Here is a 25531-nt window from a genome sequence, read left to right on the forward strand (position 1 = left end):
TTGAACTAATCCAGAATATGTAGCAAAATCAAATGGAAATCTGTAGAGCATGGGTTGATAAACTATGGCCAGCAGGCCAAATCTCTTTTTGTGTAACACGTGACCTCAGAATGGTTGGAAAAATGCCAAAGAATACTTAATGACACCTGAAAATGATTTGAAATTCAAATTTCAGATTCTATAACAAAAAATTATGTTGAAACAGAGCTGCAGTCATGTCTTTATTGCTTGTGGCAAATTTCATACCACAACAGCAGTGTTAGTGCTGAGTAGTTGTGACAGAGACTGTGGCACTTTCAGGGCTTTGCACTGCTTTTTAGTGCACTACAAATCACAGTGAAAAATGCACAGGTTGGAAGCATTTTGAGTGTCACACATATTCCCTGTCTTTGTTTTGTGCTACTATAACAAAATACCAGACACTGCGTAAATTATAATGAGCATGAATTTATTGGCACATGTTTCTGGAGACTTAGGCCAAGATCAAGGGGCTGGCATTGTGTGAAGGCCTTCTTGTTGTGTCATCTCATGGCTAAGGGCAAAGGAGGGCATGACAGAGAGAAGAGGGTTGATCTTTTATATCAAACCCACTCTCATGATAATAATATTAATTCATTCACTTTACCCCCATGGTATAATTATCTCTCACTAGGCCCCATCTCCCAACACAATGTACTAGGAATTGAAATTTCAATACATGCTCTTTGGAGGACACATTCAGCACATACCACTGCATTTTATCTTATTTTTTTTTTTATTGTCATTGCATACTCATCCTGCCAAAATAAACAAGAAAATGAAGAGAAAAACAGATTTTGAATATCACATTTTTAAAATAGAATGGAAAGTAGATTATTTTGTTACCTAAATCAATGGTAAGCATTGTGTTTTATACATGTTATTACATCATTGCTACATTAAAAGAATACAACATAGGTCTACAGTACCAGACTAAATAATTGCCACACTATCTTTGATGTACATACTCCCTGAGTCAGAAAAATTTGAAACTTTAAAACAAAATATCTCAGTAGATTTTTCTCACTAAAGTCTGAAATGAATCTTCAACCAAAGTAAGTTTCCAAGTAGTTTAGTTTTTAGTCAAGCAAGAACAGCCATTTACCAGACGTAAGTTAATTAAATTTTATTCAATTACAGCAACAACAAAAATAAGATGTCCAAAGAAAATAAACTTGTTTAGATTATTAATCTTTCTGTGAGAACAGTTGCTTAATAAGTTGAGGATGTTGGGAGTCAATTTTGGATAAATTAAGAAACAAGGAAAATAATTTTGAATGTTTTTCTTTGACTCTTGATGAGTTGACAGTTGTTATCAAATACTATTCAGTTGCTGATGCTTATTTGATAATTTAATACTGACTTTGAAGTCAATAACATGAATTCATAGCCTCTATGAATGGTCTGAGTAAAACTGCAGTCAGGAATATTTTCAAAGTTGAAAAAAACTCAAATTCAGTGTAATCTGAAGTGGAATCTATTAAAATGTGTAACAACTGATGCTAGTAAAAATGTTCAGAAAAAAAGACAGTTGGACAAATTCATAAAGATTGTGAAAATATAAAGTGTTTAGAGGCAAGGGAAATTTATCAAAATGCTCACAGAGTAGCAGGAAGGGCAGGACTGTGGTTGGGCCTCAGGGACAAGTGGAACCAGGAATTGGAATGCTACCAAGCCTTCTCCCATTTCTGATTCTGAGAGTTGGGCTTCTTTATCTTATTTTAGACTAGCTTTTTCTACATGCTTGGGTAATTCACCAAAATGCCAGAACTTCGTAAATTTGTTCTCAGAAAGCAACTATTAGTGGCATTTTCTGGTTCCAAGTTTAAGAATTCTGAGAAAGTATATTGAATATACAGAGTCTGGTGTCTACCCTGTAACAGTCACCCATAGGGTAGGAGGCAACCTCCATAGGAAAATAGCCACCACCATTGAAACTAGTTGCTTAAAGCAGAGGAAAAAACACTTACCTGAAGAAAGGGATACTCTAGGCCCATAAAACAGTTAATGTCCTTCACAATTTTCTAACATATTTCTCTAAGCCAGCAGTTCTTAAAGTGTGGTTCACAAACTCCTGGGAGTTTGATCCTTTAGATCTGCAAAGTCCAAGCTATTTTCATAATATTACTAAGATGTTATTTATCTTTTTTTCTGCATTTTGGTTTTTCCATTGATACTACAAAAGCAATTCTGGATGAAACTTCTGGTGCTTTAACACAAATGTAGGCAGTGGCACCAAACTATACTAGTAGTCATTGTATTACTCACCACCATTCAGGTCTTTATGAATGTCCTTGATGAAGCAGCAAAAATTCTTAATTTTTATAAAATCTTGATCTTTAACACACATCTTTTTCATATAAATGAATGAAAAGTATGCATAAAGCATTTTTGCTGAATACCAACGCAAGTGGTTGTTCCAAGGAAATGTATATGTGTGATGACTTGAATTGAAAGCTAAACTAGCCATTTTTTTTATGAAACACTATTTTCACTTGAAAACATTACAACAGACAAACTATGATTATTTAGGCTTCAGTATTTTTGACACATTTTCTCTATGAAGTTAGCATGTTGTGTCAAACAAAACAAGTGTGGCCAGGTGCAGTGACTCACACCTGTAATCTCAGCACTTTGGGAGGCTGAGTCTGAAGGATTGCTTGAGTTCAGGAGTTCAAGACCAGCCTGGGCAGCACACAGAGACCCCATCCCTATAAAACATTAAAAAAAAGTTAGCTAGGCATGATGATGTGCACCTGTAGTTCCAGATACTCAGGAGACTGAAGCAGGAAGTTCAAGGTTACAGTGAGCCGTGATCATGCCACTGCACTCCATCCTGGATCCTGGGAGACAGAGCAAGACCCTGTCTCAAAAAAAAAAAAAAAAAGAAAGAAAGAAAACAAAGAAAAATAAATGAAAGAAAGGAAGAAGGGAAGGAAAAAAGGAAGGAAGGAAGGAAGGAAAGATGGAAGGAAGGAAGGAAGGAAGGAAGGAAGGAAGGAAGGAAGGAAGGAAGGAAGGAAGGAAATAATATAATTGATGTTGTTTGGTATCAATAAGATTCAAGCTTTCATGGGAATATTAGAATTCTGGGAAACTTGCATTTTTTACTATTAGTTTGACAGTTTCCAATGATTAAAGATTTTTCTGATGATATAGGTGAAGATGTTAACAAACGTGACCTTTTGACATTGTATAATGAAATATGTTAAAATTTGAAGGAACTTGGTGAACTAATATTTTCTATGCGACCAATGCATTATGATATAAAATCATGCATGGATAAAAGATATATTCAATACATAAGATAGATCAATGGATTTTAATTTGACAGAATATGAAACTTACATTGAAATGCTTTTGGATTCTGTATTGCAACAAACTTTTAAGAAACTACTGCTTGTTGAGTATTCATGTAGTATAAAAGAGGACAGATTCCAATTATCTGAAGGGGATCTTAAAATGTTCCTTCAACCTAAATAAACAGTTTGGCCAGGAGTTGGGGGCAGGTTCTTAATAAGTGTTAGGGGTATAAAGGTTTTTTGGTCCTAAGACCAAAAAGGTTGAGAAATGCTACTCCAAACTATGCATATGTAAATTTCTAAGGATAAGGGATATTGTCAGTGTCTTTGAGTAGTAAGGAATCTAATTCTTCAAAATAGTACAGAAATATTTGGCATGATTTTACTATTTTTATTTTTTATTTACTAAATATATTTATTTGCTTTGAGACAGGTACTCTGTTGTCAAGGCTAGAGTGCAGTAGCACTATCACAGATCACTGCAGTCTCAGCCTCCTGGACTCAAGTGATTCTCTCATCTCAGCCTTCTGAGTAACTAGGACCACAGCATATACCACCACACCTGACTAATTTTTTTGTGTTTTGTAGAGTCAGGGTCTCCTTGTGTTGCCCAGGCTGGTCTTGAACTCCTGGGCTCAAGCAGTCCTCCCACCTTGGCCTCCCAAAGGGCTGGGATTACAGATATGAGCCACCACACCCAGTCTGATTTTACTGTTAATTACAATTTCTCAACATCATCATAATCATTTCTACCAAAAATAACATGAAATATTTGTTAAGAGTCTACTCTGTTTAGGGTCAATTCCAAAAAACTTCCATGCATTTAATACTTAAAACAATGCTTTGAAGTAATGGATTATTAATATCATCTCCATTTCACAAATGGAGAAACTGGGGGTTACAGGGGTTAAGTAAATTGCCTCAGGCCATGCAATCAGCAAGTTTCAAGCTTTCAACTACTATAAAGTACTGTCAGCTTAGAAAGCCTCAGTAGCACTGTTTCTTACTTTTATAGAACATATTCAGAGGCATGGCAAAAGACTAGGTCCAGGTTCTAAAACTGCACTGTCCATTTTGATTGCTATTAGCCATGTTTGGCTTTTGAACACTCTAAATTGAGATGAATTCATGTCTGAATTGCAATTTCCTACAGGTATAAAATATACACTAGAATTTGAAGATTTTGAATTTTTTCAGTGTAAAATATCTCAATTTTTTATATTTATTACCTGTCAAAATAATATTTTAGATATATTGAATTAAAGCATATTGTTAAAATTAATATAACTTAGTTTTACTTTTTTAAAATGTGTCTACTAGAAGTGTTCAAATTTCTATGTGGCTTGTAATTTATTTCTATTGGATAGTACTGTATCAACTCAATTAAGTTTTACACTAGTTTAAATAGAGATTTCATTATGTGCATCATATCTAAGAAGGAGTTTCTTCCTTCCTGAAATATTGTCAGAGCTGTAAACCAAAAAGTATTTGAAACAGGTCTTCATCAGTTTAGAAGTTTATTTTGCCAAGGTCCACGACACAGCCTCAGGAGATCCTGAGAACATGTGCCCAAAGTGGTTCAGGCCATGACTTGGTTTTATACGTTTTAGGGAGACAGAAGACATCAGTCAATACATGTAAGATGTACATTGGTTTGGTCCAGAAAAGCAGGACAACTTGAACTAGGAGCTTCCAGGTCATAGGTGAATTCAAAGATTTTCCAATTGGCAATTGGTTGAAAGAATTGATCCAAAGACCTGGAATCAATAGAAGGGAGTGTCTGGGTTAAGATAAGGGGCTGTGGAGACCAAGGTTCTTATTATGCAGATGAAGTCTCCCTGTAGCAGGCTTCAGAGAAAATAGATTATAAATGTTTCTTATCAGACTTAAAGAGTCTATTCTGTCAGTCTTAAGGTCTCCATTTTAATGTTAATGATGATCATCTATGCCTGAGTTCCAAAGGGAGGAGGATTAATGAGGCATGTCTGACCTCCACTTCCCATCAGGGCCTGAACTAATTTTTCCGGTTAACTGTGGAATCCCCTTGGCCAAGAGGAAGGGTTCATTGGGTTGGTTGGGGGGCTTAGAATTTTATTTTTGGTTTAGAGGGTTTTATTCTTAGTCAAAATAAAAATTACTGACACATGGTTTATTGTCCTGAAGTACCTCATGCAGCTTCAAACAATGAACAATGTTATTTAAATCAGGGTAATTATCATGTTTCATCATGCTCTTTTAGAACTGCCCCATTCAAGTAGATATGTCTTAATTGAGTTCCAAATTTGCCCTTTTGCACATATTGCACTACTTCCTTTAATCTTTTTTGCCATTAAAATTAAAAATTGGAGTTAAGAAGAGAAAAGCAAAGTAATGCGGAGAAGTATGGCAGACCCAAAGAAAGTATTTTGCAATGCAGCTTGGAGAGAGAGAAATAAAGCCAAGACAAAATATATGAGGGTCTTGAGGCTGCTGCATTTTTGCCTTTGGGGAGGAGAGTGAGGTGGGGAAGGGGCTGACAGAGATAGTTTAGAACTTTCCACTGCAGCTCAATTGTAGCAGGAGAGTGATTACTAAAGGTAGACCCCAAGACACATAGTTCTGTGTGTCAAGAAATAGCCACAGCAGGTATTAATGTTTTCTTCTTGTATTTTTATTTTTTCTAAGACAGAGTTTCTCTCTTGTTGCCCAGGCTGGAGTGCAAAGATGCAATCTCAGCTCACTGCAACCTCTACCTCCTGGGTTCAAGCGAGTCTCCCACCTCAGTCTCCCAAGCACCTGAGATTACAGGCATGCACCACCACACCCAGATAATTTTTGTATTTTTAGTAGACACGGGGTTTCACCATGTTGGCCAGGCTGATCTTGAACTCCTGACCTAAGGTGATCTGCCCACCTCAGCCTCCCAAAGCACTGGAATTACAGGCATAAGGGACCATGCCCAGCCATTTTTTCCTTGTATTTTAGAGCTTGTAATGTTTTAATGTACTCCAAAGCTTCTCCTCTAATAATGGCTGACATTCATTGGTACTTAGAACACACCAAGCCTCTCACATATATAATCCTTTCAATCTTCCCTATAATGCCAGGAGGAAACTATCCTATGCTTGTACCACTATTATATTTTGGAAGCACAAAACTTGTCTGATTTCACAGGTTCACAGCTAGAGAGGAATTTTGCCTCACAATGAATTATACTTCAAGTCTCACCCATATCTGATTTTTATAGTATTTTAATGAGACTTTGGATTTTAGATGCTGGAATGGGTTAAGCTTTTGGGACTGTTGGGGTGGATGGAGTGAATGTATTTTGCATGTGAGAGGACATGAATTTCAAGGGGGCCAAAGGGTGAAATGTTATGAACTGAATGTGTCCCCCAAAATTTACATGCTGAAGCCCTAACCCCCAATAGACTATAGTTGAAGATAGGGCTTTAAGTAAGTAATTATGGTTAAATGAGGTTATATAGATGGGACTCTAATCCAACAGGACAGGTATCCTTATAAGAAGAGGAAGAGATACCGGGAGTGTGCACATACAGAGAAAAGGTCAAATGAGAATATAGTGAGAAGACAGCCACCTGTAAGACAAGGAGAGGGGTCTTACCAGAAACCAATACTGCCAGCACCTTTGATACAGGAATAATACAGGGTGGTAGCAGGAAAATAGAAAATTCCAGACAGCAGTTTTGCCTGACTAGCAAAAGGAAACTGTTGAAATAGCTGCAGAAGCTAGGAACTGATAAGACCCTGAAAACCCAAGGTATGGACCCAGCTGGCTAAGACCAACTGGACCCAACATGGCACTGGATTTGACCTAGGTTTCTCCTAGGACCTCATTATATTATTGTTAACATTAGCAATTACATACCCACCAGTCTCAGGACAGTCTGAGAACACCCATATTTGGTGTAAAAAATAGGTGGTACCACAGTTCTGAGAAATCCCGAACTTTTTCCAGGAATTTTAATGAATATTCCACCCCTTGGTTAAAGAAGCCCATAAAGACAGAAACTCCAAACTCCATTGAACAACTCTGTCTTAAGTATCCCCACAATCCCCTTTCTCGAGTATATGCTTTTCACTTCGCAATAAATCTCCTACTGTCACTATTTTCTGACTCATCCTTGAATTCCTTCTTGCAATGGTGTCAAGAGCCTGAACACTGCTATCGCCTTGGCCTTAGACATCCAACTTCCATAAAAGGGAAAGAATACATTTATGTTGTTTAAGCCACCTAGTTGGTGATGTTCTGTTATGGCAGCCCTAGCAGACTGATACAGAAACAAAGGAATAGAGGTGCCAAATAATTAATTAGAATCACTCAGTTAGTAGATGGCAGAGGGGATTAGGACCCAACCTCTAACCACTGCAGCTCTCTCAGCCAAGTTATTCTCTCACTTAAGCCAAGAGACCAGATGAAACCATCTCATGATATCAAGAATCCAGAAATAATACTTCTATATTATCTAAAATTATAAAGTATAATATATTCAGGATGTAAAAATCTAAGTCAGCCAAGAGCAATTTTTTTGGTAAAATATTAAAAGTCCACAACACTAAAAATTCATTTTATCAACGATCAAAAAAGAGTCAAAGTCAGTAAAAGGTAGATTTATCTGAAATTTTATCCCAGTGGAGTATTATGAAAGAACTAAGAATTCTACTAAAAAAAAAAATGGCTTTTGCTGTAAGTCAATGGGTTACATGCAAATTCCATCCCTGACCGCACTGAGGAGTACTAGTTCCCCTGCTATTATATCTCATTGCATCCCTTAGTTTCCTTCAAAGTTTTATTCTGTATAAGTATTTCTCAGTTTCTTACTTTGTAAAATTTGGATAATAATAGTATTTGGGGGGAGAAAAGATAATTTTTCTCTCTACCCTTTACGAGTTCTAAGCTGGGATCCCCTATAACAAAAGACAGATTAACAACAACAACAAAAACCCCACAAATTTATTAACATGTATATTTCATATATATATGAGATAGTCAGGGAATTAGTAATTTTCAAAGAGGTGGCTTTGAATTCAAACTTAAATATCATCTTCAGCTGAAACAAAGAAAGAGGAGTATGGGGGTAGGGGTGCAGTTATGAGGAAGTGATCAGGTAAAGCATGGTAAACAAAGGTAAAGTTTGTTATGCAGATTTAAGTCAGTGCCCTCTCCATTAATAAGAGTTTCTAGTAATTTAGTGCCATCCTTTTCTTCCTAGTACTCAGAGGAAGACATTCTTACAAATGAAAATTCCCTTTATAGATTTAAATTCACCCTACAAAAAGGTAATTCCACTCTGTTCTCAGAGTGGCTCCTATAGCTGCTGTTTCTTAAACAAATACTTATACCAAAAAGACATATTCTGAAGTGGCATATTCTGGTCTTCTACAGTATCTGTCTCACAAAGTTAGAGTGTAGAAATTTAAACACATGACCATACATAAAATGCTTGGAACAATTAATAAATTTTCATCATTATTATTATTGTGGCATTTAATGTAATGCTATTGCATACGTCTTTGTGATTATTCATTCAATGTTTAACTCCCCACTACTAGAAAATAAGTTTCCTGGTGCAGAGACAATCGGCCCTTGTGGCACACATCACAGCGTTCCCTTCTATAGAGTCCTCGTCTCTATCCGAGCACACAAAAATAACATGCTTTCTTGCTTTCCTGAAGTTGGGCATGACCATTGACTTGCCTTAACCCATAAAATATGAACAGAAGTGCCACTTTTAGATGGAAGATTTGAATACTTAATTCTCTACTTCTCTCTTCCCCTAACTCAGTGGATGTGAAACTGTTAGCGGTGAAAGCTATCCAAGTCACTGGCGGGGAATCAGTACAGGTCTGCAGCAACCTCAATTCTTGCCTCGGAAGAAAAAATACAATTGAGAGGCATAAGGCAGAAAAAGAGACTGAGGCAAATTTCAAGGCAAGAGTGGAAGTTAATTAAAAAGCTTTAGAGCAACAAGAAAGGAAGTACAGTTGGAAGAGGCCCAAGCAGGCATCTTGGAGGTCAAGCGCCCCATTTGACCTTGGACTTAGAGTTTTACATGCTGGCCTACTTCTGGCATCTTGCATTCCTTTAATGCCCCCAGAAAGTCATATCCCAGTTAAACTCCACCATTTTGCATCTTAATGCACATACTTGAGTTCAGTTGCCCAACTCCTGAGATCTTATTGGAAGCTGCTGATTATCAGTTTCAGGTGTTCCCTATTTATGGGGAGATGGCCATTCCCTCGTGTCAGCTGTAACCAATTATTATTTTAGAGTGATAGTTAATAACTTCCTGGCCACCATATGATGGTTTCCTGATTTTCCTGGTGGGGTGTGGGGGGAGCCCTCTCCTGCCCCACTCATGCCTGGCTAGCTACCTATTGTAACAAAAGCAGGTTTCGATATGGTGGTACAACACTGAATCCTGAGGACAGCTACCCTGAGGAGTAACCTAGATCCATAGCAGATTTTGATGAGCAAAAAATAAACCATTATTGCTTAAGCTTGGGAGACTTTGGGCTGGTTTATTACAGCAGCAAAACCTACACTACCCTGGCTATTACAACCATTATATTCCCATTGCCTATCATAAGGCCTGGCATAAAATAAGTGATTAAATATGCTCTGATTAAATTAATAAATTAAAATTTTTAATCAGCAATTAAAATGAACTATTTTAATCAAATAAATTATTTCAACTCTATCCTACGTACAATAGAAAAGTGTTGGAAATTTTCACTGATTAGTGTGTAGGGGTCATGATTCTTTGAGAACCAAACCAGTATCTTAGATATCAAGGTTAGAGTTGCACATGCTTGGCACTCCGGAAAGACTCCTTAGAGTTTTGCTGAATTTCAATTGAATAAATTTTTCCTGTGAAGTGGTCTTCATAAATCTTTATTTCTACCATACAGTCACTTACTTAACCTGCCCTATTTAAAGCGGCCAGTGCCTGATAGAATGTCGCTACATAACTCCATCTGTGTGTGGTCCCTGCATCCATGACAACCAAAACCCAGATGCAGAAATTGTTCATAATCACATAGATTACCCTAGAAACCGGAAGTACTTTGAAGTCAAAAGCATTCAGAGAACGTGTTGAACAAATTGAATTTGCAGTTTATCTGGCCAAGGAGGACGAAGAGGGGATGGGCACTTGGTTTGAGTATTTTTTGTTTCTCATGCCAACAGAAATTAATAGATTTACCAACACAAAGAAAAAAATATGATCCAAATTTGATCTTGTTGTGGAAGTGTGAGCAAAATCTACAAGTGGTAGTGTGATAGAGTCAGGCAGAGGAATTGACCATAGAAAGGTGCTCAGGCCTCCTAGAGTCAGCTTCTGGTATGTGAGAAAGAAGTGAGAACAGAGCCCATGGCATATGAAGAAGATATCACAGAAAAAAGAAAGCTGTCTTCCACGCAAATAATTTCTTTACAAAGGCTTGTTAACTCCTGCAGTGCCTTAGCTCTGGTGACTAGGAGACCAACAGGTTCATTAATAACAGAATTGGGAGAGAACCTGCCATCTGCTTTGATCAAAGTGTGAGAATTAAGCAAGCCTAAAGTGTAGCAGGAGCAGGGAGGGAACTGAATGAAAGGTCAGTTCTAATCTGTAGGCTTTGGAGAAGCTTTGGGCTCTGGAGAGGGAGTAGAGTACAGAGGTTGAGCAGGGTGCCCAGGCAGGCATCTTATCACTACTTGTGAGTTGTTTGAACTCGGGCAAGTTAAACCTCTCTGTGCCTCCACTTCCTCCCCTGAAAACGAGGAAATAATCTCCAAGGATTGTTGTGAGAACTAAATGACTTGGTTGATTCTTGAACAGCCCGTTGTCCAGAGCCTAGCACATAGCAATCACTCAGGAAATGTCAGCCTTTGTTATTATGGGCCTAGTGCACAAACTATTCTTACCAGTTATGCGACCGAGAGAACATTGTCTTCTCCGTGCCTTCATTTTCTCACCTGTAAAATGGAATAATAATAATTCTTGGAAGGATTCATGAAACAACGCCTAGTAGGATGTCTGGCTTAGTTATTCCACCATCAGTTACCTGACATTAGTATTTTCTTCTAGTAAGGAACTGAATACAGCGGCAGACATCCCGGTTCAGGCCCCAGGAAACTCAGCCGGGTTGAATGTGGATGAGGGTTTAGTGTGTACACGCAGAAGTGTTTGGACAAATGAAGAAGGTCCTCATTCTTGGAACATGCGTCGGTTCTCCGAGGGAACACCTAAAATGACATAAGGTCACCTCTCTAAAGGCTGTAAGCTCATGTAAGAAAAGCTGGGCTAGATTCCTAAGGGCAGAGATGTGCTCACACTTCTTTGTATCCCTAGTTCCCAGCACAGTGCAAGGTGCTGCAAACATTTACCGAACCCAGGCTCTCGCGTCCTGACTGTCCAGCAGAGGCCGCTCTGGGCCGGGGCTCTCGGGACCTGAGGGCTGAGAGATGGAAGGCCAGGGGGTGGCCCTGTCATTGCCGCGGGGCCCGGGTGGGAGGGGTTTGGCAGCTGCAGGCGCGGCGGCGGCGGCGGCGGCGGCGGAGGCGGCCCCGAGCTCGGGCGGCTGGGATGGAGCAGAAGCGCGCGGAGCACTGGAGGGCACGCAGCTGACGGAGCTGGGCTGCGTTCGCCTCGTCTGCCTCGCGCCTTGCACTGGAGCTGTCCGCGCCTCCCGGCTCCCACCGCAGCCCACCCGGCAGAGGAGTCACTACCGGCGCCCAGTGCGCTCTGTCAGTCCGCAAACTCCCTGCCGCCCGCTCCGGGCTTGGCACCAAACACCAGGTTACCATGGTCTGCAAGACTCTCTTCGCTCTTTGCATCTTAACGTCAGGTAATTGGCGCCATCCTCCCGGAAGGGCAGGTCGCGGGGTGGGCCCCAGTGGCGAGCGCGGGGTCGGGGCTGAAGCTAGGAGACCTGGCAGCTAGTCGCCGCGCGCCGGCGCCTCGAGTGGTGCGAGTCTCCGGGTTGAGTGCGCAGGTGTGTGCGCACTTAGATTTGAGGTGATGTGCGCCTTTGGCCGTCCCGAACCGTGCAGAGGGAGGGGACGATGGGGTCCTTCCTGCCGCAGCCCGCGCCCGCACCCGCTCAAACTCCAGCTTTGTGGAACAGGTGGCTTGCTGAGCTGCGCGTTCGAGCCCAGGGTGGGCAACACGGACTGCGCCTCAAGGCTTCTCTTTCTTCACCAGGGTTTCGGAGCGCACTCTGCCAGAGTACGGGACCAGACTTCTTGTTGCGGTTCGGCACTGGAAGGGATGAAAAAGCCGGGGAAGTGGGGGTGGGAGGTTCGCATCTGGGAAGGCTTCAGCAGCGGCTGCGCGCCTGGCGGGGCAGGTTTGCTTTCTGGAGTCTTGGCGGTCTCTGATCTCCGGCATCCTTTCCTAGTTACGCTTAGGATGATGTGGCACTAACAGCAGCGGCCGGCCTTGGTCAGGCTCGCAGTCGTCACTGGGGGTTGCAAGGCTACCTTCTGCCCCAGAGCTCCCCAGAAACGTATCTCATGGAAGAAGCTATTAACCTAGCTAAACTAGCATCCTCTCCCCTCCCTCTGCACCACCTCTGAAAGGCTTCCTAGGAGCCACTCTCGGGTTTCGAGACCACAGACGGCGGCGACCTCTGGCAGCGGGGATGGGGAAAAGGGGAGCCAGACGACTGAGCTTGGCTTGGCGGGGACCGGGGAGAGATTCAGAAAGACGCTTTGAATGTGGAGTTTGAATGTGGAGTTCAGGTACCCATTTTTTCCAGAAAATGTCTCCCACAAAGGGACAACTGGCTGTGGATATGGTGCTGGTGGAAAAGGTAGCCCGACTGCGCGGCCACTGGCATTTTCAGTTAAATGTGAACCAAAGTCACATAGCGCAAACCGATTCTACTCATGCTTGAGTCTGTATTTCCTCCCTCTGAGTTCGTCGGGTTCCTGCAATTGTGGACACGAGTCGTCGCAATCCCTTGAAAAGAAGCTAGAGGTTTCCTGGCAGCTCACAACGGGTAATGCAGTTATAAAGAAAAGTTTCCCAATTTGAAACTATAGTGTGTTTTCTCTACTTACTGAACGTCCGTCTGAGAAAACCTCTTTCGCGCGGGTATCTCGGCACGGTTTGGAGACGCGTCCGCGGACAGTTCCCGAACCCCTGGGCTTTGGCTGCCCAGCCTCGGGCTGGGCTCAGAGAGCCTGGGTCAGGCAGGTGTAATAGGCAGCGGAGCTCCTGGCTGGCTGCCGGTGGTAATTCCCGTAATCCTCAAAGCAGGAGATGCTTACGTAATGACACGGAAGGTACCTTTACTTCTCCTCACTCAAAAATCTTTTCTTGAGGTTCAGAAACCCTTGAGTGAGTCAGTAGAGGGGTTCGTTTGCTAATTTGACTTAGTGGTTTGTCTTATTTATTTAATCATTTCCTTTTTTGAACAGCTCTGGCAGTTGTCAAAACCGGGATTAACCCGAACAAGCAATGTATTGTAGCTTCCCCACCCCCACCCCCACCCCCAAGACGCTTTTTTTTTTTTTTTTTTTTTTTTGGTTCAGCGTTACAGTTTAGTTTAACTCCGCTATTGCGGGAGGAATATCACCCTTGACCCACCACCAGAGTGAGGAGACTGGTAGGTCAGGGACCGGCTGAGCACCACACCTACCCCCATGCACTAATTAGGATCAGATTCCAGATGGTCACAGCCTTCCAGCTGTGAGGCTCGAGACTCAGGAAGACATACTGCCTCATTTCCCTAGTTATGTTTCGATGTGCATATCCCAAGCGGACAATGATGAAGCTAATGGACGCTGCATTCCCGCTGAAGTTTGTGCCTCTGAAGGAATCTCTTTAAGACATCAGTTTGTTGTTAGAGCTACTTTGCAATAAATTTCATGAAAAAAATATGAAAATTGGCATAAATACCTCATGAGATTCTTTGCACCTTAATTTTAAGGTGTTTTCAGAATGTAAAATATAATTTTTAAAGAAAAAAATAGACGTGTTGGTAAAGAAGAAAGAGATGAGGACTCTTGAAGTGAAAGTGGCACATGTGTTTTGGGGGCTTATCCCAGAACTCCCTAGCAAACCTCTAGTTAGTTTCACCAGGCCTTATTTCTTTTCTGTTTCCTTCCCTTTTTCCCCTTCTAGCCATAGGCTTCAAAAATATTTCTGTAAAATTCTTAAGGTGATACTTTCTTGAGCCAGGAAAAGCATTACGCAGGGGCCTATTTTTTGGCTCAACAAATCCTCTCAAAATATACATAATATTTCCTCCAGCACCTATAATGGACACTTGCAAATATGTGTGCATTGTCAACAAGCCAGCGAGGGTAGATCTCCACATTTATTCACTCGGGTATATATAAACATATTTATATATTTATGGAGAAAGGGCCTAGCTCTGTCACCCAGACCGGAGTGCAATGGCGCTATTCCAGCTCCACTGCAACCTTGGCCTCCCCATCCTCTCACCTCAAGCTTCCCAGTAGCTGGGACTACAGGTTCACACCACCATAAACAGCTTTTTTAAAAAAAAATTTATTTTTTGGTAGATATGAGGGGTATTCCTATGTTGCCCAGGTTGGTCTTGATCTCCTGAACGTAAGTGATCCTCCCACCTCGGTCTCCCAAAGTACGGGGATTACAGATGTGAACCACTGTGTCCAGCCTCGTTTGTATTTCTAAAAGGAGAGAGAAATCTTAGATGGTCTTCAGTTCTCTCAAGGTTGATTATAGTAGAAAACTAGCATGTCTATTGTATAAACCATTATCAAACACTTCTTATGCCAGTATAAGGCATATTGCAGTACTGATTCCAGATTAAAATACAAACCAGAGCCTCCAGCGTTTGTCCCCAAAACCAAGAAGGGAATGAGAATGGCAGGCCCCTGGTAGCTTCCACCTTTATCGCTCTCCTGCTCCCCATCTGGATTCTCGTCCTTTGTTCTTGCCACCATGGTTGTTACATTCAAGTTTTTTATGGCCCTATTTATTTAAAAACTCCCTCAGTGAAGTATGAGATATATTAGAACTTTCAGAGGCATTTTCTGAATACTCAAGAAGGACAAAAAGGAAAGACACTAGGTAAGAGAGGCACAAACCTCTTGGTCCTATTTCTCTTGCACTGGATCTGCTCTGTTTGCCCCTGTCTCCTCTCAGGACCTTCCCCCCATTACCCAGCCACCCTGCACAGACATATTGGTCCCTTGGTGATTAAGACGTAGAACACCAGAGAGCTAGATTCCCAGTCTGCCACACAGCTAGGGATCCTATTTGTGTTCTGGTTCTGGTAGGTACCTCTTCTCCAGGTAACTAACACCTAGAATGTCCTTATCCTTGAAGGAAGACTGACTTCACCCTGCACATTTATGACTCTGTACTTGATATATTTCAGCTTAGTAGCCTTATCACACATATATTAAAATGCACAAAATTGTGCACACATTTAAAGGAACAGGAAAGTTGATTATGGTTTGTTGGGGGTGGTTGTGAAGAGTCACTTGCATTCCTTAGCCTGAGAAACTCCTATTCCCCTGAAAATCTTTGGTCACAGTCAAAGATGTGACATTTCCTTCACATGAAAACTGACCTGAGAAGGTGCATGAACACTCTTTGTTGTTCTCTTTGTTGTTAACTGATGCATTTACAGAGGTAGTGTTTCAGGATGGTAGGTGCGTAGATTCTGCAGCTAGATTGCCTAGGTAAAAATCTAAGCTTTACCACTTACTAATTGTGTGATTGAGGGCAAGTACATTAACCACTCTGCATTTTCTTATCTACAAAATTTGGAGAATAAAAAATTGGAGTTATTGAAAGTGTTCAATAACTGAATATACCTATAGGTATACAGTGCTGGAGACATAGCAAATGCTCAATACGTGTTAGCTGTTGTTGTTGCTATTATTCTTATTAATGAAGTGTACTATATTCTGCACTAATTAGGTCATTCTCTCCAAAAGCAGAGTTTATATGTTTGTACTTGGACTATGTAAATCAAAGATCTCAACTAATATTCCAGTGCAGTGCCAGCTGTTCCAGCAAACCAATGTGCAAATTAAGAAAATATTCAGCTGAGCCTACTAAATGCCTAATTTGAAAAGGTTAATAATGTGCCAACTCAGATTTAGCACAAGAGTCCAAAAAATTCTCAGTAACAAATAGATGTAAAGTCTCATCAAGGACTTTTATTTCTTCCATAGAAACTTTGGAAAACTGGTGTGTTTCAAAAACTCAACTCAGCTAAACCTCAAAGGTCAGTTCCCCAGAGCTACAAACTTGAGATAATTCAGATTAACAACTTAGGAAAAGACAGGTCATTTTGTCCGAATGCTCCAAAACAATGGCAATCATCAATAATTTCCGCATCTCTAATTTAACTTCAGCATTTGACCCCAGTCTAATTGTGCTTGGGTTTTTATGAGAAAAACATTGGCCAAATATTATACTGTTTAAGCAGACTTTCTTAAGCAGTAATTTACCCTAAGGGGGTTATAGCACCCCACCGGAAGCAATGGACAACAACATTTTTTAAGTGTTTTCAAAACAAATTTGACTGTCTTAAATCTAAATGAAGGAATCCTGCAATAGCAGTTAAGACTGTTTGCTTCCCTTTGGAAGTATCTATCACTAAAATTGGGCACATTAGTTTAGAAATCAAACTTATTTGTTTTGTTCATAAGATATCAAGTGAAGCAGTTTCTTGGAAAAATTCATGTTTTATGTAGAAGACAGTGGTAATTCTGAGAAGAGGTGGGCAGATAGTGAATGTCTGCTTTATCCAATGTTTGCTTTTTACTTAGACATACAGAGCTAATAGGTTGTCATCTAGTTAATGTGCAAGCCGGGCAACTATTCAGTAAGACTGATTTGTGTATGTAGTTCATGACATTTATTTTTTTAGTTACAGCTTAAATTATTTAAATGACAGGTTGATGTAACATTGTATTTTCTGATGTGTGAGTCTTTAAATGTTCCTCACAACCCTTTACACCAGCATAACCAATTTCTTTCACCTGTTTTAACATGGCTTATAGATGTTGGGAACTTTGCCATTGGCTAAGTAATAGAAATCATTAAAATGAAATAGACAGTTATAGAATTCAACTCATCTGTGCTTTTCATTGGTACAGGATGGTATCATGTCAATTGAAAATAGTCTTAATTTTCCTTTGGTTAGTATTGCCAAATTTAGCAAATGAAAAACAAAGGTTGTCCGGTCAAATTTGAATGTAAAATGAACAGTGAATTCTAAGTACATTCCATGCAATATTTGGGACATACTTAGACCAAATCTTTCTTTGTTGTTTATCTTAAATTCAAATTCAACTGGTTGTCTTGTGTTTTAACTGCCAACCATACTTTTGGCCTTTCATCTGCAGTTCATTTATGTAGAGACTTTGATACAAGATTAGCTTTATTTTGAAGCCTGCCTCATGGGGCTTTAGTTACCCTGCACCATTTCATTAGAAATAATCTGTTCATGGGAAAAGATGGAGATTTAAGAGCAGCTCTCTGGGTTAGCAACTATATGGATTAGGATTTAAAGGCAGCACTCACGCCAATGAGATATTTTGATTCTGATTATATATCCATTAACTGTGTATTTCTGAACATTGATGGGATTTATATGGCCTCCCTAAACGACTTTAACCCCTTTTGACTCTTCCTTTATATAAAAAAGTATATTTTTAATGGTAGCAATGGTCTTGCTATAGGGGCTGGGACTCGAAGCCTTCCGGACTCTAACTGGCATTTAATTTAAAAGGAAAGTTATGATTAAAACTGAAAACTTTGAATTTCAGTGCTGTCTTTTGTGCCAGGATCTTAAGAAATCTCACAAATATTAATTATATAAGGTTTACATAATCCCTGCTGGGTAAGTCTATTGGTATCACTTGGAAGCTGTGGCTATATAGAGCCTGAAGCAACATATTAGATAGAATTTTAAGACAGATGTTTAAAAAAATCCTTTGATCAATTGAACTGTGGTGGATATTTGTACCTTTTATACCTAAGGCAAAAATCTGTGAATACCTTACTGGTAAGTGGAAAAAATATTAAGATAAATTACCAGGTGTGATATTTAGAAAACATGTCTATTCAATACAAAATAAGGTGAGTGGTGGAATACACCTTTGATTATAACATCTTCCACTTACATTTCAAATTCCAACATTTGATTTTCTTTTCAATGAACAAGGAAATAAGGACCTGGGAACTTCAGTGCAGGTGTTGAACATGAAAGGAATTAGATGACAGAGGGTTTTGTTTATTTGTTTTTGTTGTTGTTGTTGTTGTTTTGGCCATGGTTATAAACTTGGAGCTACCATTCAGACTTCCCAGAGGTTAGAACACCTTATATTTCCTAACACGAAGTTAACAAAATACATGTTACCTTTTACGTTGTGATATTTTTACCAGGGGTAGTATACAAGCATAACTTCATTACTTACAGAGTTCATTCACCCACTGTTGTATCCATAATGGATAGTTATTGGTCCTCTATCCTTTATGACATGGTTTTAGTTTTTTTGGAAAAGCTTTTGTGATCTGTCTTAGTTCGTCCAGGCCACTATAACAAAATACCATAAACAGGGAGGCTTATAAACAATATTTATTTCTTACAGTTCTAGAGACTGGGAAGTCCAAGATCAGGGCATCTGCAGGTTCTGTGTCTGGAGGGGGCTATCTTTCTGGTTCATTAGCTGTGTCCTCCTCATGTGGTGGAAGGGGTAAGGCAGCCCTCTGGGGCCTCTTTTATAAGGCACCATCCTCATGGTCTAATCACTTCCTAAAGTCCCCACCTCCTAATACCATCTTTACCTTGGAGACTAGGATTTCAACATATGAATTTTTTCAGTATGCAAATATTGAAGCCATAGCATGATCCCACAGATAGACAGCAGATAGATACCATAACTAACTAGTGTTGACCATTATTTGATTGTTAGAACACTCCATACTGTAGGACTCTTGCTTTGTACTGTAATTGGATTCTTCAGGAAGAACAGTAACAATTATTGTAAAGGTTAAAGGCGGTCTGTTTATTTAGTATGTTAGTTACAATGCACTGACTATATGTATTTAGGACGATGTTTAAGATCCCAGTCATTCTATTGAGTTAATGTAATGTGTCATATTAGGAGAGGATTTCAGTGTATCTCAGAATTACAACATGAGGTGACCTCACTGCCACTTGTTCATCAGAGGGTCCTAAAGAAAATCTGGTGGATTGAAGATGTCTTTCTTCACCTTGAAAAGAGGCAAGTTATTGGTAGATCACACACTCTACTGATCATGGGAATTCTTGCTATTAATGAGCATTGCTGCCTGAAGGCAACATCAAGACATACACTTTTACCACATTCAACTAGTGGGGAACCCTGGATGTTTTATCTTAAAAATTACAATGTTGATGGAAATGACATTCAGGAGAAGAGCCCAGATAGTCTCCTTTTTGGAGACATATTCAGATAGGTCAGACCAGAAGAAAAAATATTCATCATTTACATGATAGGAAATGTTGCTGGGGGCAGGAAGTGTGATATCAAATTACGTGCAGAAACATGGTAAGAAATGCACAGTAGGAAGGGGCAGTGGCTGTTTCAGAATTTCTGCACACATTACGGAGGAGAAGCTGGGGGCATAATGTTTCATGAGACCAAGAAAACATCAAATGGCTGAATCAGGGGAGGAGGAGGATTAAAATTATTTTGGAGTACTAAGTCTCAAACCAACACTAGATGCTACTTCTAGATATGAAAAATTCATTTGATTTCGTTTTTAAAGGAATAAGGGATACCTCTTCAAATTTACATGAATATAATATTTGTTTTAGTATGCCTCCTTAGTTCTGTGAAAAGTTACAAAGTGAGCCTTTCAGATGAAATGACGTGTTAGACTTTATGGTGGGTAATTAAGGTAACTTTGGCATCATAAAAGGGAGTGAAGAATAAGAAAATGCCCTGTGATGTAAAGATAAAAGCAGCTACATGGTTTGACTCAGTTAAGGAGGGCAAAGTGGTCTAGGGTTGCCTACTTCCAGGCATCCTTCCTAGAACTGCTCTTCAAAAACAAACTGATTATGAGAAGACTCTCCTTTAGATGCTCATACGAAGAGAAACGTAGCCCTGATATTTATCAGGTGATGAAGGGATTTGTGTTATTTTATATGAGAAGCAATATGGTGTGGTAACAGAGGCTTTAGAGTAAGATAGGCCAGCAAGCAATGCCAACTCTGTGCTCTCAGTTTCCTTCCTTGTAGGGTTATGACAATAGACATAGAGTGCCATGGGAGTAGACATTCAACCAGTCTCTATCGAGTATGTACACCAACAGGAAAAGGATTTATTTTATTTTACTTCATTTGCTTTCTCTGTCTCCCACTACGAGATTGTAAAGTGTATGAGAACAGAAATGATGGTGGGTTTTTTTTCCACTGTTGTATCCCCAGCATGTAGAACAGAGCAAGAAACATAGTGTGTGCTTTATAAATTTTCATTCAGTGAATTTTTAGTTGAAAATCGACATGTGCTAAACCCTGTCCAAGGCTCTGGATATACATTAATGAACAATGACAAAACTGCCCTCAGGGAATTTACATTCTTTGAGGATGATAAATTTTGACTTAGTAAAAAGGAAATCAGTAGTTGAATATCTAATAGTCATCTCAAACTCAACATGTCCAAAACTGAGCTCCTAGACTTTCTTCCCCTAAGGGGCTTACCTAAAGCCTTCTCCATATCAGTGAATAGAAATGCCACCTTTCTAGCTGCTCAGACTGAAAATCATGAGTCATCCTTGAGTCCTCTTTTTCTCTCAACACTCCTCATCCCAACCTTCAAGAAAGTCTGTCTGCTCTTGTTTTAAAATATGTACAGAGTCCAACCACGTTTTGCCACCTCAGTTTCTCCCACTCTGGTTCAAGCTACTACTATCTTTCTCTAAGAGCACTGCAGTGGCCTCCTCTCAGATATACTTGCTTTCACCCCTCCCCTCTCAGGTCTGTTTTCTGCATAGCATAGCAACAGAGAATTCATTGGAACTATGTCAGTCACTGCTCTGTTCAGAGTCCTGTAATGGCTCCTCATTGTTTTTAGAGTAAAAGCCAAAACCCTTAGAGTGACCATCAAGACCTCCGTGAGCTGGGGCTTCGTTGGTTCTTGAATCGGATCTTCTACACTCTTCTTTGCTCACTCTGCACCAGCCACAGGACTACCTAGTAGCACATAGTAGCCAAGTCCTCTGTCTGGAATGTACTTTCTCCAGATACCCACATGACTAATTCCCTCACTTCCTTAAAACTTTTGTCAAATGTCACCTTCTCAATGAGACTTAACCCTGACCGACCTCTTAAAATTGTAGTCTGTTCCACTTGCCAACACCATATTCCTGATGCCCCTTATCTGACTCTTGCCTCTACTTTTTCTTTAAAGTCTATCGCCCTCCATCCCTCCTTACGCCTCACTAAAACATAGCTCTAGGAGGACAGAGATTTTTGTCCCTCTTGCTTGCTATGGTATCCCACTGTGTTAGAACACTGTGTGGGCACATGAGGATACTAAAAATCTATTTGTTGAATTGGATGATTAAAATACATTTCTGAGGGCTGGCAAAATGAAGACTTAATTCAGATTTTGCCTTAAATGACCCAAAAATGAGACATTGGCAAACTTGCTTACTATCAGGTGCTTATGTCTAGTGCTTCCAAAAAGCTTTAAAAAAAAATGAGTCAGGCCTTTAGTCTTCATTGAGGATTACAGAAGCTAAACTTTGAAAATCAGCTATTTTTGAGCTATACACACACAAAATTCTTCTTCTTAAAATGTAAGCTTTATTTGGTGCCATAGACATCATTTAAAAATAGCTGAAACTTTATAAACTCCCTGGACAATTAAGAAAATGTCACCTTTGAGCTCAGCTAGGGAAGATAAAGATACCTTCACCATTTGAGCATTTTTGAGAATTCCAAATAACTAAAAATAACCTGGTGATGAAAAGTGACTTGAGTCTAAGGGAAGCACGATTGAAAGTTACCCAGTTAAGTCTGAGAAATTTAAGTAAATTAAGATGATGAGTGGTAAAGTTATAAGTTAGTCACTAATAAGCTCAAGAACAGAATGGGAGCTTTGTTGACCTTAGAGACCCTGTGCTACCGTCTTTGGTTATTCTGAAATATGAATTGTGTTTTATACTAAGCAATGGATAGAAGGGATGCAGAAGTCTTGCCTCAAATAAAACCTGTACCTTAGCCGAGGTTGGAGAAGGAATCACTTGTCATCTACCCAGCAGGGCTGACACCTCTTGATGTGGCTGGTGTTAAAGTCCCCAAGGTTGGCATATCCCCCAGCTTCATCATGAAACAGATCCTCATGGTACACACTGACTTACTCAAAATAAGAATGTTTAATTATTTTTTGGCTGACAAAAAGAATATGAGCTTAAAAAATAACATGCTTGCCTTGCAGCCTTAGTAATCATGGTAAAATTTAAGATTATATCAACTCGAAGAGCAACCTATAAACAAATCAAAGAAGAGGATGACACTTTGTGTTTATTTAAAATATTTGCTTTGCTTATTCCATGATATGTCCATTTGTCCATTCTTGAGAAGGGCAGGCTCTCAGCCATCTTGATGTCAGCAGCCCTGACTGTAAACAGAGGTGTGTTCCCAGAGAGTAGCTCTGACCTGTGCTGGAGGCCCAGCAGGGAGCTGTTTCTGGTCTTGTGCTTGTGGCGCTGGAGGACAGGTGACCATGGCCCCACCTCTTCTCCCATGGGAGTCACCATGTTCTCCGAGTGAAATGAAAAGCAGGGCCTAATTTCTCACCAGAAGGAAAAGAATTGCATATCAGCAAGAGCAGGCAGGCTTTCAATGCCTCCAATCTCAAAGACAAGTGTGGCTGCTCAGGAAGTGAAAATGGTTCCATCACTGAGAATAGAGTTTCAGATTGGAGGGGTAACAGAAAAGAGGAAAGTGTGGTTTTTGAGATTCAGAAATTTACAGCCAAGATTTTGGTTAAAAAAAAATTAATGTTATAAGAAACAGCTGTCTCTTGTTTTATAACGGTTTTTTAAAGCCACATTACACAGAAATAGATAAGAATGTATCTGTTACCTACCCATACCTGATTCAAAGTCCTGTTTGTTTGCCTGTTTGGGTTAAGAACTGTTTTTAATAAAAATAAGTTAGAAACAATGTAAATGTCTAACAATAATGTGCTGGTTAGATCAACCAACATAAATTCAACATTCATACTGGGCAATATTAGGCAACTGCTTAAAATAATGAAATGGTCCATGATGTACTGACATGCAAAAATGAATATAATATATTGACATAATATATTGTAGCTTTATATTTCGCAGTACATTGGAAAAGCAAACTACAAAATTAAATATGCATTGTGTGTGCCTGTGGAGAAAGGGTTTAGAAGGATACAGTGGTATCTGATAAGTGAAGCTTGGGTCACTTTTACTTTCTCTCCCTCTCTCTTTCATTCCCTGAACTTTCAAAAAACAGTTTGTATTCCCTTTACAATTTTAAAAGTAGAGATATTATGAATATTGTTAATCCCTCTTCAGCAACAGTTAATGTGGTTATAGTGACTGCTAGATGGCTATTTTGATGTTTAAAATCTTGATTCAAAATTCATTCTGCTGGAGCCCTCAAAAATAAGGTTTTAGAGAAGCAAATAACCTCAAAAACGTTTACCGGGCATCACTGATGTGATGGTCAGAGAAGGTTCTGGGAAGGAATTGACTTAAAGAAATATCCCATTTTCTAAAACCAGATGCTGCATAAGTCATTGATCAGGATAACCATCTTGCATAGTATTTTAAGGGACTCTGTCCTAACTGATCAGTATTTAATATACTTTGTTAGTTTTTTAGGTCTCCTCTCTTCATCATATATGGGAGCAATTTCTTAAAACATTATTCTGAGCTCTTCTAAAATGAAAGTGGCCAATACAGATATCAAAAAAGAAAAACAGGCCGGGCGCGGTGGCTCAAGCCTGTAATCCCAGCACTTTGGGAGGCCAAGACCGGCGGATCACGAGGTCAGGAGATCGAGACCATCCTGGCTAACATGGTGAAACCCCATCTCTACTAAAAAATACAAAAATAAACTAGCCTAGCCGGGCAAGGTGGCGGATGCCTATAGTCCCAGCTACTCGGGAGGCTGAGGCAGGAGAATGGCATAAACCCAGGAGGTGGAGCTTGCAGTGAGCTGAGATCCAGCCACTGCACTCCAGCCTGGGTGACAGAGCGAAACTCTGTCTCAAAAAATAAAAAAATAAAAAAAATAAAAACAGCCCTCAGAAGAATATACAATTTATTTTTCTTTTGGCAATGTTAAATTTGTTACATAATCTTTTCAATAAAATAATCGATACAATGTGGTGTAGGCAAATTACGCTGGAGGATACATTATTAATACTCTATGACATTATCAGAGAGCAACACAGGTGTGACTGGGGAGAAAGCCGGAGCAGAACTGACTGGAAGTTTTAGGGGTGATCTAGGCCAACCTCTCACATTATAGATAAAACTAGATATTCGGGAGTGTCACATTTTTAAATTTTTAGTTTTGCTAGGTATCATACATTGTGCTACATTCATTTCATCTGCCACTTCATCTAATCCTCTCAGCACCCTAGAAAGTAGGCTATTCCCATTTTGCCATTCAGGTCACTGAGGTTCAGAAGTCAAGTAATGAGCCACAGATCACACAGTAGATAAGTAACAGAACTGGACTGGACGTTGAACCCAGGTCTCTACTTTTTACCCACCTCTGCCCCATTCGCTTGAACTACCAAATCAGTTGCTAAATTCTCTTGCATAAATGTAGCCTCCAGAATTTTTGCCAACTCTGCTTCTCTTCCCCATCCCCACAGCCTTGTTTGAGAGCCTTATCATCTCTTATCGGTAACTCCTAAACGGTCACCCCTTTTCCTCCCACAGTGTCTTGCCAGTCTTGGGACTCATTTAGGCCATGCCAAATTGCCTGCTCTTTTCCAAAGGAAGAGGATAATCTTATAGGTGCTCAGATTATGGTTTGTAAATTTTATTTCTGCTAAAAAGAATGAAGGCTCTTTGGAGAAGTGGCTAATTCCAGGTCTGGGTTAGGAAATACATAAGATGAATCTGGAATATCTTGTTAGACCGATGATAAACATATTCTCAAAGAATACTAGGATCCTGTCAGAAGGACTCAAAACCACTTAATGAGGCACCAACTGGCCA

At 39.9% G+C, this 25531-nt stretch overlaps 1 protein-coding gene and 1 long non-coding RNA gene across 2 annotated transcripts in view; one reads left to right on the forward strand and one right to left on the reverse strand.

Annotated features, from left to right (window-relative positions):
- Nucleotides 1–496: 496 nt before the first annotated feature.
- Nucleotides 497–13801, reverse strand: LOC119620880 (uncharacterized). The gene is made up of 4 exons (XR_012093367.1): nucleotides 13369–13801; nucleotides 11370–11550; nucleotides 11230–11280; nucleotides 497–5077 (listed from the first exon to the last, which is right to left on the reverse strand). It is a non-coding gene; the product is annotated as an uncharacterized lncRNA (long non-coding RNA).
- Nucleotides 11839–25531, forward strand: part of PARM1 (prostate androgen-regulated mucin-like protein 1) — a 111670-nt gene continuing 97977 nt past the window's right edge. The window contains exon 1 of the mRNA XM_007998902.3: nucleotides 11839–12152. Coding sequence (XP_007997093.3) covers nucleotides 12110–12152 — 43 coding nt within the window. The 5' untranslated portion in view covers nucleotides 11839–12109. The remainder of the gene's footprint in view (nucleotides 12153–25531) is intronic.

Source organism: Chlorocebus sabaeus, chromosome 7 (genome assembly GCF_047675955.1).
Source record: "Chlorocebus sabaeus isolate Y175 chromosome 7, mChlSab1.0.hap1, whole genome shotgun sequence".
Lineage (NCBI taxonomy): Eukaryota > Metazoa > Chordata > Mammalia > Primates > Cercopithecidae > Chlorocebus > Chlorocebus sabaeus.